The sequence below is a fragment of the Phascolarctos cinereus genome, unplaced genomic scaffold, assembly GCF_003287225.1.
Source record: "Phascolarctos cinereus isolate Bilbo 61053 unplaced genomic scaffold, phaCin_HiC Scaffold_4;HRSCAF=312, whole genome shotgun sequence".
Classification (NCBI taxonomy): Eukaryota; Metazoa; Chordata; class Mammalia; order Diprotodontia; family Phascolarctidae; genus Phascolarctos; species Phascolarctos cinereus.
Window position 1 is genome coordinate 118,210,724 of NW_027555847.1, and position 12,370 is coordinate 118,223,093.

Sequence of the window (12,370 nt, forward strand, 5' to 3'; positions counted from 1 at the left end):
TGAAAGTCAACTATGCGAGAGTAAATATGTGCTTATGTGTGCACATTTGTGTATGTATGCATTTAAGTAGGGTGTGTATATACTCAAGTCCCATAAGAAAGCTTACTGCTTAAATAAACTATAATGTATTTCTTTCAAGTGCCAACCTGATTGCAGTTCTTCTACTAGATTATTTTTCCATTTAGATTACTTATACAATATTTATTTTACTCCATATCATTTATTACTTATATTATATATCAATATTTCCTACATAATTATGTAATATGCTGTTATATTTTACATATTGTTTTATTTCATTTTTATAACAAATTAGATTTATTCAAAGAGATAATGCAAAATAATCTATATAATCATTTATTGTCTAAAAACAAATATCATTATGGGGGGCGGGGGGGGAAGGAGAAGAGCAGGGGTTGCTTTGAAAAATAAAGTTTTTTATTGGCATCAGACCTGTCAATATAGTTTCTACACATGTGGAAAATGAGAAAGAGAACAAGAAAAGTTGTTAGAAATTTAAATCTAGAAAACTGACTTCTCCAAATTTGGATTAAGAAGTTCTCATTTATTTCTTGAGATTAACCAAATATTTAAATTCTTTTCCATGGAGAGTTGCATTTACTCCATTTCCTCCCATTACCTAATAAATAAATGCTAAGATTACAAATTATACCTACCAGTTCTTCCCTCACATCTCAATGTCATCTGCATCTAGAGTTACACAAAAGCTAAGCATTCATTAAAAAAAAAAAAGGTACCCACCGTAAGGCTTACTATAATAAACAACTCAATAGCAATTTTATCTACTTTAAAAAAAAACCACTAGATCAGTCTTGCATCATGGACTCCTTTGGCAATCTAGTGAAGACTATGAATCCCTTCTCAGAAAAATGTTTTTAAATGAATGAAATACTAAATTTAAGTTAGAGTTCAGTGAAAATTAAGATGTAACTTTGTTTTTCACCCAAGTTCATAAACACCTGAAATCTATCCACATACTCTTTGAACCCATGTGTTCAAGATTAATTCTAAGTGAGGATAAATATAATCAATTTCTGCAATTCCTGAAAACAGTGTAAATGGTACATCTTCCATTCCAAATATGGTATATTTGGCCACTGTAAAGAAGGAACAGCCTTTCTATTCAAACCTTTTTTCCCCTAGCAAATATGAGAATGAGAATTACCAAACTGGTTTAAAATCCTTTGTATGTTCCACGCTATAGACATTACTATACTGAACTGTGAGAGAATTGGTCAGTTCCAAGTCCAAAGTGGCACTCAGACAACCCAGAACCAATGTGGCAGGAATTTTGAGGAAGGAACTCAACTTACATTGACGGTTCTTTACGACAATGTGGAAGCAACAATATATCTTAGGTGTTGCCAGCATAAGCAGTTTTAATAATCACATTAGGATGATGGAATGTGACATAAACTTTGGCTGGATATGGGCACTTACACACAAATTTTTTCTCACACTGTCACCAACTGAATTAAAGCTAAACATAAGTTTAACCTATCTAGATGCCTAACAAAATATACATGTATTCTCCATAGCAACCTATATCCTGTCACAACAAAATTTTTCAAGAGGACAGTAGAAGAAAAAGGTCAATGAGACTTGCTTTTGGGGAACTAAAAATGCCTAAATTCATTAATCACTTGACTGATGATCAAGAATTCTATCTCAAGGTTAATTGGATGATATACATGGTACCACCAAAGGGAATTTTATGAAGTTTCCTATGAAACACCTGACCTTTACAAATGATTTAAGATAACAAAGGACTTACTATATGGGATGCAGCATAGTATAGGAAAGAGAGTGAAAACCATTTCTAGCTTTGGAGTCAGAGAATCTGGATCATAATCCTAGCTCTGTATGCTACACAACTTTTCAGACCACGTCAATTCCCTTCTCTGGCCTATTTTCTGATCTGTAAAATGAGGGGGTTCCCCATAGTTGGGTGCCAAATTTGCATCTCATTTCCTCATTTGCTCCCAAATAAAATGTCAGGTGATCTCTATCCTATTTATATGACTGTTCTAGTGTGAAAAATCCCTTTATTAAATTGTTTGTGCTGGGTTTACTCTGGGTCAGAGTAACAGAAGGCTATCCCTTCATATAAGTTTTGTGGTTGTTCTATTAGGGAATATCCCTTGTACAGTTATAGGACATAGAGGTGGAAAGGACCTTAGATCACTTGAAAAGTGAAAATAAAATAGAGATCAGGTGACACATTTTTTGGGGGGAACAAATGAGGAAATGAGATGCAAACTTGTCACCCAACTATGGGGAAGTTACTACAATTCAATAAAATATTTACTGTGGAGTATCAAAACATTCTTCCGCATACTTCATCTCTATCTTTCATACTGATTTAAACAAAGTATGTAGTACCTGAAGGCAAGAAAATGAAATATATAAACTGCATAATTCTTTAGAGTTTAAACACAGTATGATAAACATATGTGTATAATTATATGTCATATACACACATAAATGCAGGTGTACAGAATGTGATCCTGAATGGAATTTTAATGATACTAAAATAACATAGGAAAGTAAAAGTCATCTCGCCACCAGCAATTCCCATATTTACCTCATCACACAGCCCCTCACCACTGATGGATGATATGGTAGCAGGGGTTCTACTGCAGTAATAGTAACAGTTTAGCTGTCACCTAGTAAGCAGAGGCTCGCTTATCAGCGTACAGCACGTTTCCCATTTCATTGCTTCAAGCCAAGAGAGACCACAGTCTGATTCTCTCTATAGTCACATTCACACTGAAACCCATTAATTACAGCTACACTTGGGGACAGGCTGCCTCCTCCTTGTACTGTATGAAAAATTCATTCTTAACTATTTCTAACACTTCTTATAAAATAAGGATAAGAAAACCACCTTCATTACTCAGTGGAACTTTATATGTTCTTTTCCTCTACAAAAACAAAACAAAACAAAAAAACTACTCTGCAGATGTTAAAAAATATCATTTATTCCAAAAGAATGTGCTTCAAAATAATATTTCTCTAGTGTTTGTAGAAGCATGAAATACCAGGTCAATCTATGTTGCCAGAATAAAAGGTTGACTTACTTTGCCTCTTTGCTGACACATCTATGATAAAGTACAAGGACAAAAAGAGTAATCATTTATACTATGAAAGTAAAAACAATAATTACATTCCCATGAAATAATTCATTGTTAGTAAGATTTAGATAACAGTGTAACAATTAAAATATGGTAAGCAGAGGCACAAAAGTTCTGGGCACAATCAATTTATTAGTATAGTCTGAATGTAACAATCAAGTCCTGAGTAAGCTGAGACCTTGAATGAAGGAAACAGGTTTCTCTTATAGTTTCTGGACAAAGTACAGAACAAAGAACAGAACAGGGTAGATGGCATTACTGGCACAGGGAATACTATGATTGGTTACAGAGCGGAGGTACAGGGAATAACATGATTGTTTGGAAGTTCAGTAATGAGGAGATAGCAACAATCTCCTCCTTCCTTCCCTGTGACTAAGAAGTGTCCATTGTTCAAGTCCAGCTGCAAGGTTACTGATAATGGTTCAGACTTTTGGACAGCAAAGCAGTCATCCTTGAAGAATAGCTTGGTGGTTGGTATAAAGATACTAGGCTTACTTTCACACACATCTCCCAAGGTCAGTTAAATTCCTTGAGGCAAGGACAGTTCAACGAATAGGAGGAGAACCAGATTTCTGAACTTAACCTATTACATGCCATCTGAATCTCTGAACTTAAGTTCAGAAACAGAGCCATGACTAGAACAATTACAGGACCAATTAAATTGTAAATTAATTTGTAAAACCAACTAAATGTAAACAGGATCAATAAGAAAATGATACAGAATCAATACTGATCATTTCAAAAGCTAATGTGTTTGCAAATGAACTTAATTTATCTTCTGTACCACAATCTAACTGCAGACAGAAGTTTCAGATAACAGTTTTTCCCCAAAGAAAAACAAATAAACGATATTTTTTTGTTCTGTTTTTTGGTAAGGCATTCGGGATTAAGTGACTTACCCAAGGCCATACAGCTAGTAAGTGTCAAGTGTCTGACGCTGGATTTGAATTCAGGTGCTCCTAACTCCAAGACCAGAGCTCTATTAATTAAGCAATTAAGAACTATGAAGTAAAGCTCCATTTTGGGAATTTGTAATGGAATAGGTTATTTATTGAGTAGCTAAGTCATTAATACCTTACTCTCAGGGACCTAAGTCTGTTTTTTCACTTTTTAAGAGTCTCAGCATATCCAAGGATTATATTTTAATGAGTGGAAATATTAGTCATAGAAAGGACTCATCAAGAGAACAAACATCCCAGTCTCTTCTGATGTCATAATACAAGTGGCCCAATGACTTTTCCCCTTCCTACCTTCAATCTAAAGAGAAACTCCAAAGTAAATTTTCTTCTATATCAAAATAAACCACATGTCTGGAGAATCTAGAGACAAAGCCTATACATGTGTAAGTCAGAGGAAATCTAATTCTGAAATTCTGTTATCAGACAAAGCAATTCCCAACCTTACTGATCAAAATACTAGTAAGAAATAATATCCATTGAAATCTGGAAATACAAACTTCTTTTCCACATGAAACACATTTTCACTGAAGTCCTATAAACTCTAATCAGCAACACTGACCACTGTATAATGCTACTTCTCTATAGGAATTGGCTTGTTTAAAGTCTTACTTCCCAAAGCCTAATAATGTGACTTGACAGTAAGGAAAAGGTCTAAGTTTTATCTCAGCAAATTCCAATGAGCAGTCCTGTCCCTACACAGACATTATTCTGTTTACATACCTACATTAACTCACTAAAAAATAAATATATATATATATATATATAAATAAAAATAGATAAAAATAGATCTAAATCTGGAAGGGATCTCAGAGGTCACCTAGTCCAAACTATTTGTATTATAGATAAGGCCCAGAGAGATAATCCCAAGATCACAAGTGTAGTGTCAAATGGTAAAAGTAGAAACCAGGTTCTCTGACTACAGAAACTCTGAATGCCCTTACCACCATATGAAAAGGCTGGTCTTAGAATGAGGAAGAACTAGGGATTTAAGTCCTGGGTTTAATACATATATGAGCTATTTGAACATAGGCACATCACTTAACCTCTCATGGAGCCAAGCAATTTTCTAACACTTAGTTATGAATGAGCTGTATTAGTGAAGTGACTTTCCATACAGAGAATTCTCTCAATTCGATGATATCACAAATAAGATATCTCTCACCCCTGCCCCTTCAAAAAAAATAAAATAAAATGGTTTACCCAATAAGCCCACAAAAGCTTTCAGGACTTAAGTTTTAGAAGGTTTCAACATACCATTTCTGAGTCTTCAAAAGTTACAGCAAGAACTTCCCCATAGCAGAGACACAAAACAACAGAATTTAAACATGATAAAGCCTCCATTCTGAATGACCAGTTTACCTTCTCTGAAGTAGCTTTTCATTATACTCCACAAAAAGTTCCTGATGGTTTCCAGCTGCCTTTGTCACCCAAAAGGCCCCCAGGCAATCAAGGACAACCTTCCTAGTATCCGAATGCTAGAACCATTATTAATATTACTTTAATATTCAGGGTGCTCCACATGGCCAGGGGCCTAAATATTACCAAGGGAAGGAAGAAGCAATATCTATGAAAGCTGACTGAAAAAACAACACCAAGAGCCTAGTATTCCAAGGGTGCTGCATGAGTAGGAATCAGTCAAGTGTAGACATGCCACATCAGACAATTCTCTACCCAGGAGGGGTAAGTTCAAGATTTTGGACTTCATCCCATTCCATTCTATAATGCACCATGGCTCTTCCTTGACTTGTTCTTCTCATTTATTCTCTCCTTGTGGATTTCCTTAAATATGGCCACTTAAAGTGGGATTTTATGCTTTATAGAGGGAAATTTGTAAGTTTATTTCCTAAACACTTAAGTTAGTTTGAAAAAGAAAAAGGATATTGAACAAGAAAAGGAAAGCAGGTTTTGTATCAACAACTATTAGGGAAAGTACGAAAATACTGGGAAAGTAAACATTATACAAGAAATCCCAGACCTAGGAGTTTCTTAATAAACTCACAAGCTATGAAAAAAGTACATCAGATAATGAATGACTCAAAGCATTAAGAAAAATTCTGTTTAGAAAAACAATAAAAAGAGTAGTACTTTTGCCACCAGGGATTAAGAACAGGTGCTGATTTAGTCACAAGTGAAAAGTTTTGAAGACAGAAAAAAAGCAAGGATTATGGTAAAGAAATATAAAATCAAAAAGATCATAGATAGTCTTTCATGTTTTTTGCAAGTAACTAAGTACTTAAACTTTCTCAAGCATAGAGAGATTTATCTGTGTAACACTTTTTTCATTTCAGTTTCTTCACATAAAAATGCCCATATTCTGTAAAAAATTATGGGTGAAAAACAACCTACAGACGGAGAGAAGAATCTGATATGCATTTAATTTTGTAGAAATTAATCTGGAGAAAATCTGAATAACCCAACAAAAATCACACCATAAGTTTAACCACAATAAAAGCCGATGTTGTATTATGTATAAGTGCACTGTTTGTTTCAAAATCTCTCCTAATTTCCAAAACATGAGATTCCAATCATAGATTTACTACTGTTAACATTCAGTACACTTAATCTCCCCCCCCAAATCATACACGTGCAAATATAATGTTGCTTACATAACCAGGTAAATTCTAACAATTTTTTTCAAATTTAGTTTTATTAAAATTGACTATGGAGCACCATGAAATCTACATTAAATAAAATCATTAAAAGATCAATGATTAGCACTTGATCAACAAGTGAAATATCAAACTGAAAAAATTTTCTCTCATAAATCCATGTTTTGGAATGTCAACTAGAACTTTAAAAAATCATGTTATTTTGTTAACTTTAGCTTTATGCTAAACAGAAATCACAATGGTAGAATTTTTAAATGATTTCCAGTATACCTTGTCAAAAGGAATGCCATATTTCTTCAGCACTGAAGGAGATATCAGTGTCATCTTGTGGCGAAGAAATGCATCACACCCCTGAGAGCTGCTTGGGAAGAATCCTAAATAAGAAAAAAGAAACATAACCACAACAAATTCAATTACATTAACGAAGCTGAGCTCCAGGTTTTGTATTGTTTTCTTCAAATTCCAGTTGAAACACAACACAATTACAGACTGATATGTTACACAGTGTGATAACTCTATGAGTCATGAGGAACATCAAGAGATGTTGTGAAAGTGGAAATAAAAAGACTTGACAAGTTATTGGTTATATTGGTTAAGGGTAGAGGACAACCCTAATATCATGAACCTGGGTGACCACAAGGATGGTGGTGGTATTAAAAGAAACAGAGCAGCTCAGATCCCATCACTTTACAGATGAAGACACTAAGGCCTGCAGAGGTTAAGCAATTTCCCAATATCATAAAGTCACAGAAATGAGATTCAAACTAAGCACATGACAAAATCCAGCACTATTTCTACTGAATGTGTTATTTCTAGTACAAAATGATGGTCTGACCTGAAAATTACTTTTAAAAGTGGGTGCCATGAAAATATTTAAAATAACTCATATTTCATGACTCCACCATTTTGTACACAATTTGAACTGAACTGAGTTTCTGCATAAGATGACCAGTTTAATATAGTAAAAGTACTAAGAAGTAGCTGCGCATCTTAGGATACAGTTAATACATCCCCTCATTTCCATCTCTCCTGCTACAAACAATCTCCCAAACTACTTCTAGGGTAATGAGGCAGGAAAGTCAGGATCTGTAAGGACTCCGGCCAACTTCTGTGTCAGCTTTGGTCAAATATCTAGTACATATGTCTCATAAATGCAAAGAAAGTGTTTTGGGCAAGTTTTAAATGAGGAAAATAAAATTTTACTTGATGGCATATTATAGATGTAAAATACATCATACTACTTCAATCTTCTGTGTCTTACTCAGGAAGAATTCCATTAACAAAGCTTTATTAACTTCCGTTAACTAAAAGAAAAATGTATCTGTTTGCTGATTCTCTTGTTCACTTAGCTAGCACTTCCTCACTCACAAAGAAGACTGACGAGCATCAGATTTTGGAAATAGAAAAATTTTAAAAAGACAGAAAAGGAGAAAGAAGAGGAAAAAAAAGAAAGAAAAAATGGTAGAGAAGGAGAAGAAGAGACGTTTGGGAAGCAAAGGAAGAAAATGAGAAAAGACAGAGAACATGGGGAAATTATGGAATAGAGGGATGGTGTGAATGTCAACAATGTGACTACTGGTCAGAAGTTAACTAAAATTGAAAAAAAATCCACTGAAGAAAGGTAATATGCAATGTATGCATCAAGTACTTCGTATTAGTTTAGAACTTGTATTTAAATATATGTTTATATTTATAAGAGGTCTTCAAAAGCATGATTCATTTCACTCTGAAAAAACATTTTGCAGTAAAAATTATGAGTTAAAACTGAATTACCTCAAAATACTTGCCTCAGAAATTAGACAAGTAATTTCAATGCTTGCTACTCATATCTGCTCAGCTGAAATATATTTCCATCAACTCACATACCCATTTTAAAATAAAAATTAATATAATCACAAAGAATAAGATTGATTTTAAAATGTTTTATCAACACGCAATAATTAAAGCACTTTGAAATGATTCAATACTTTTAAAGGTACTCCATGCTAAATAGGACTGAATATTCTGATTAACAGACAGAAATAGTAAAGAAATCACCAGGCTTAATAGAAAAAATTAATCTAGTTAATTTTTAAGATCCTAGTTAATTTTAAATTAAATTAAATTAATTAAAATAAACTATTTTTAAAATCACTCACTAAGTAGGCAACATGAAGAACATATTTTTACTAAACATAATTATGTATTAATTTTATACTCAATTCTCCAAAAAGATTCCCCATAAAAGTATAAACATTTTGATGCTACTGTTGCAATTTTGTTTTGTTTTTATTATATCTTTAAGAGTGCTTCAAAAGTATATAAAATTTACCAGGTCAGCACTAGGTTGTAGAAGATGGCACGCTGTGGCTGGAACAGAGAAAAGCAACAGGTTCTAATATTTTTTTAAGTTACATATGTATGTATGTATGTATGTATGTATGTATGTATGTGTGTGTATGTGTGTGTGTGTATGTATGTGTGTGTGTGTGTATGTATGTGTGTGTGTATGTATGTATGTATGTATCTCCCCTTCTCAACACTCACACATCAACCACCTCTGTACAGGCCCTCATCACCTCTTGCCTGGACTATTACAATAGCACTTCTAATTGGTCTTCTTGCCTCAAATGTCTCCTCACTCCAATCAAACTGCCACTCATGCGATTTTCCTAAAGTTAGAACCAACCATGTTACTCTACTCCTCTAATCAGAAAACTTCAGGATCAAATATAAACTCTTCTGTTTAGCATTTAAAGCTCTTCATCACCTGGCCTTTTCTTACATTTTCAGTCTTTTACATTTTCTATATACCTCTCCTTACAGTCGATGATCCAGCTACAACAGCCACCTTGAAGTTCACCTTCCAGCTGCATCCTTCCTACTGTTCCACAAGCCTGGCATGCTCGATCTCCTCAACTACACTTCTTCATTTCTGACTGCTTTCAAGATGCAGCTTAAATTTCTACTTCTGCAAGGAGCATTTCCCAGTCCTCACCTCCCCTCCAGCTGTCAGTGCCTTCTGTTTTCAGGTGACTTTCATCTATACCGTGTACAGTTTGTGACCCAATTATTTACACACTCCCTGAGCACAGGGACTACTTTTTCCCTTTCTCAGTTTGCCTAGGATTTAGTAGAGTACCTGGCACATTGTTAGTGCTTAAGAAATGCTTGTTGATTGATGAAAGGAAAAGAAAAACTCAGTGTGAGCCTCCCATTGAATAGGAACAATAAGATATTTTCCCTGCTCTTCATCCATATTTCATCATCCATATTTACTCAAATCAATCTCCTGCTTCTACAAAACAGAGGATAAAATTTCAGCAGAAATAGAATATATAATCTATCTCAGATATCATTATAAGTATCTTCCAGGCCCTTACCTAACAACTTTCCCTGACTCAGCCTTTACAGACAAATGCCGTTTGGATTTTAATGTTATGGAATCATTCTATTGTCTATCAAGCTTTTGGGGTACTTAATTACTCTTCTTTGCTATTTTAGACATGAAAAACATGAAATTTCTATCTGGACTCCAAACAATTAACAAGTTACATGCAAAATTAATGACCAATACATTTTTTAAATTTTCATTTAAAAAAAGGAATACAAAATAAATCAAAATAGTCTGGTTTAATTCATTTCCAAATGCAACAAATACAACTAAGTAATTATTCTCACACTTTGAGGATAGTTCACATACTACACTTCATATGCATCCCACTGAAATAGACTGCATAAGAATTAATAAGGTGGATAATACTGCCCTTACCAAGATAGCAATGAGTTTGTATCTCTTTCATGTAAAACTAATTTTTGGAAAAATAAACCAAAAACCCATAAAAATAATCATAATTAAATTTTAAAAGTAGGAAATACATACATACACCTTAATTTTACTCTTTTAAAAAAATATGTACAGAAAAAATAGATTAGGTATTGTATGGCATATACAAAGTACATTAATATGAATATTTACTTAAAGGAAAAGACTGCCTCAGCATCAGAGTAACAGACTAAGACAAGACAATATTATTGTTTTCTACTCATACTTCACCATCACAATACCACAAAAATGCTAAGTAACCTTTCAGAAATTAGGTTTTATCTAACTGCAGAACAGAGATAATAGTATGATAATTTCTTAATATATATATCTTAAAAATCCAAGTGTTAAAATTAATACATAATTTTACAACCATGTATCATTGCTATCCCTACCAAAAAGCAAGCAGAAGTTTCTCACCTCAGCCCATGCTTCTGGTACTCACAATATGCTAGAAGAATGATATATAAGATGGTAATGTGATCTAGGTGCCCCTAACACAAACCTAAAGCTACATCTCAGTCCTAGAGCATCTTTTAATAACAAGTTTTAAAACTATATAAGTTTAAAGTGTTCTTGTAATTATTAAGTAGTAAAAACAATGCCATGCAGAAAAACAGCATCTTTTTTCCCCTATGAGAAAAGGTCCAAAGAGGTAAACACAGTCAAATAAAGTCATAAAATATGTATATATATTTTCCATACTTAATTCAAAAACACTTAGCTGGGTTATTTCTAAATCACAAAAACTTTTAGACAAATATTAAAAAAAAGTTTGGGTGATTTTATATACATATACATACACATACACACACACACACACACACACACACACACACACACATACATATATACATATATACACATATATATTTTTCGCTAGGCAATGTGGTTAAGTGACTTGCCCACACAGCTGGTAAGTGTTAAGTGTCTGGGGTGATTATATTTTTGAGGGCATTAAATTAAGAACTTAAGTCTCTCCAATGTCTCCTAGTTCCTTCAACTACTTATGTTCACATTTCTTCTATATTTAGAAAACTCTCAGTTTAATGCAGCCATATTCCCATTCTACTCCCTTCCATGGTTAATCTACATGAGAAAGCTATCTCTGTGCCTCCTCTTTCTCTCATCTTACTCTCTTCCAATCCTTTTGTAGCTGAGCATCCAATCTCAGCATTTAATTAAAACTGCTCTCCAAAGTTATCAATGATCTCTTAAAAACAAACCTAATGACTTCTTCTTGATCTCTCCTGATCACAAACTAAATGTCTCACTTTTAAGTTTAAGACTTCTTCAACACAGTACATACAAAAGATATATTCATTATCTTTCCCCCTAAACATTCCCCTTTTCCAATCTTCCCTATAACTGTCAAGGGACACCACCATCCATCCCATCGCTCAGGGTCAAAACCTGGGTGTCATTCTGAACTCCCCACTCACAACTCATTCACTCACAACACATCCAATCTGTTAACGTCTTGTCATTTCTACCTTTGAAACATCTCTCATAAATGCTCTTGGCTCTCCTTGTACATAGGTGCCACCTCAGAACAGGTTTTCATTACCTTATGACTAGAGTAGACTATTAAATTAGCCTGCTAAATGGTCTCTCTGACTTAAAGTTCTCTCCCCTCTAATCCATTCTCCACTATGCTGCTGAAATGATATTCTTACAGTACTGGTTTAACCATATCACTCACCCTACTCAATAAACTCCAATGGTTCCCCATTATATCCAAGAACAAGACAGAATTAACTGGTTGGTTTAAAAATCCCTTAACAACCTAGCCCCTTACTGTCTTTGCAGACTTCTTATACTTTATTTTCCTCCAAGTACTCT

General features: G+C 33.9%; 1 protein-coding gene across 8 annotated transcripts in view; it reads right to left on the bottom strand.

The window, feature by feature from the left end:
• Nucleotides 1-12,370, bottom strand: part of KDM4C (lysine demethylase 4C) — a 484,233-nt gene that overhangs the window by 321,587 nt on the left and 150,276 nt on the right. For all 8 annotated transcript variants that reach the window (XM_021006278.2, XM_021006277.2, XM_021006274.2 and 5 more), the window contains one exon: nt 6,994-7,097. In XM_021006278.2, the coding sequence (XP_020861937.2) occupies nt 6,994-7,097 (104 nt within the window). The remainder of the gene's footprint in view (nt 1-6,993; nt 7,098-12,370) is intronic.